We start from the raw sequence: 1,052 nt of genomic DNA, 5'->3' as shown, positions 1-1,052 counted from the left end.
AAACTCTATAAATTCACGAAAACGCTCATATCTCCTCTATATTACGTAGTTTGATCAAACCTTCCACACGAAAAACTTTCATGTAGATGAGACGCAACCGCCTATATAAAAATTTTGAGACATTTACCTTCCGACGATAGGGCTCCCCATAGGGAATAATAACGGTAAATAGAAGACACGTTGTGATTCTGATGACTAAAATTTACAAACCAAAATTCGACGTCAGATATGATCATTATGACGAAAGATGTCTATGGTAAAAAAATTCAACTGGATTCGACAACGTTAAGGGCTCGATCAAAACGGTCAACTCTAATCAGAAATAAGAAAACTGCATTTTGAAGCCCTAAACGGACTCGAATGGCCAAAAAGGCCCATATGTCATGGCATTAGCGATGAGTTTGACTCGTAAGGCCGTTACGCTTTCGGAAAGATATCACAATAGTTAATCGGACACCAAACGCCAGATCTGCAGCATAGTGAATAGTGAAATTCGTCTGTATGGTACGTCAACTTTCAATCCTTATAAACTATGGTATACCAACTTTCTTAAACATCAGAATGGTATGTCATGTTTTGCCCCCGAATGAAGATTGGTACTTTTGACCGTCAGCTCCGTTACAGCAGGTGCTAGCTGCCAATTTTTCATGGGTATTTTGGTCTCTCCAATTATCCCGCCAATTCCCTAATATTTTCCCACCAATTTTAGAATGCAGTAAAATTTTTACCGCCAATTTTAGATTCATGTGTTTTTTACCAAATTTAAACTCACTTTTGTACCTATTATTTTTGGCTGGGACAAGTCCTTTAACACAAGAGATCTCTTAATGTAAACATAACTTGGAAAATAAAATGTACAGAATCTAAAATCAACATCCCTTAAAATACAATAACTAATCGTCATTAAAATCAACATCCCTTAAATATATAATAATAGTCATAGCAAAAAAGGTCTATAAAATCAACAACAAAAAGCATTGTCTAGCAGCAATAGCCATAATAGCAAAAAACTACAATCTAAGGTTTTCCTCTTCCACAACAACCTACTCAGA

General features: G+C 35.8%; 1 protein-coding gene across 1 annotated transcript in view; it reads right to left on the bottom strand.

Annotated features, from left to right (window-relative positions):
- Window positions 1–893: 893 nt before the first annotated feature.
- Window positions 894–1,052, bottom strand: part of LOC101298070 — a 1,499-nt gene continuing 1,340 nt past the window's right edge. The window contains exon 3 of the mRNA XM_004288825.1: window positions 894–953. Coding sequence (XP_004288873.1) covers window positions 894–953 — 60 coding nt within the window. The remainder of the gene's footprint in view (window positions 954–1,052) is intronic.

This window comes from Fragaria vesca, linkage group LG1 (assembly GCF_000184155.1).
Source record: "Fragaria vesca subsp. vesca linkage group LG1, FraVesHawaii_1.0, whole genome shotgun sequence".
Taxonomy (NCBI): Eukaryota; Viridiplantae; Streptophyta; class Magnoliopsida; order Rosales; family Rosaceae; genus Fragaria; species Fragaria vesca.
Note: the sequence above shows the minus strand (reverse complement) of the source record. Positions and strands in the feature narration are given on the sequence as shown.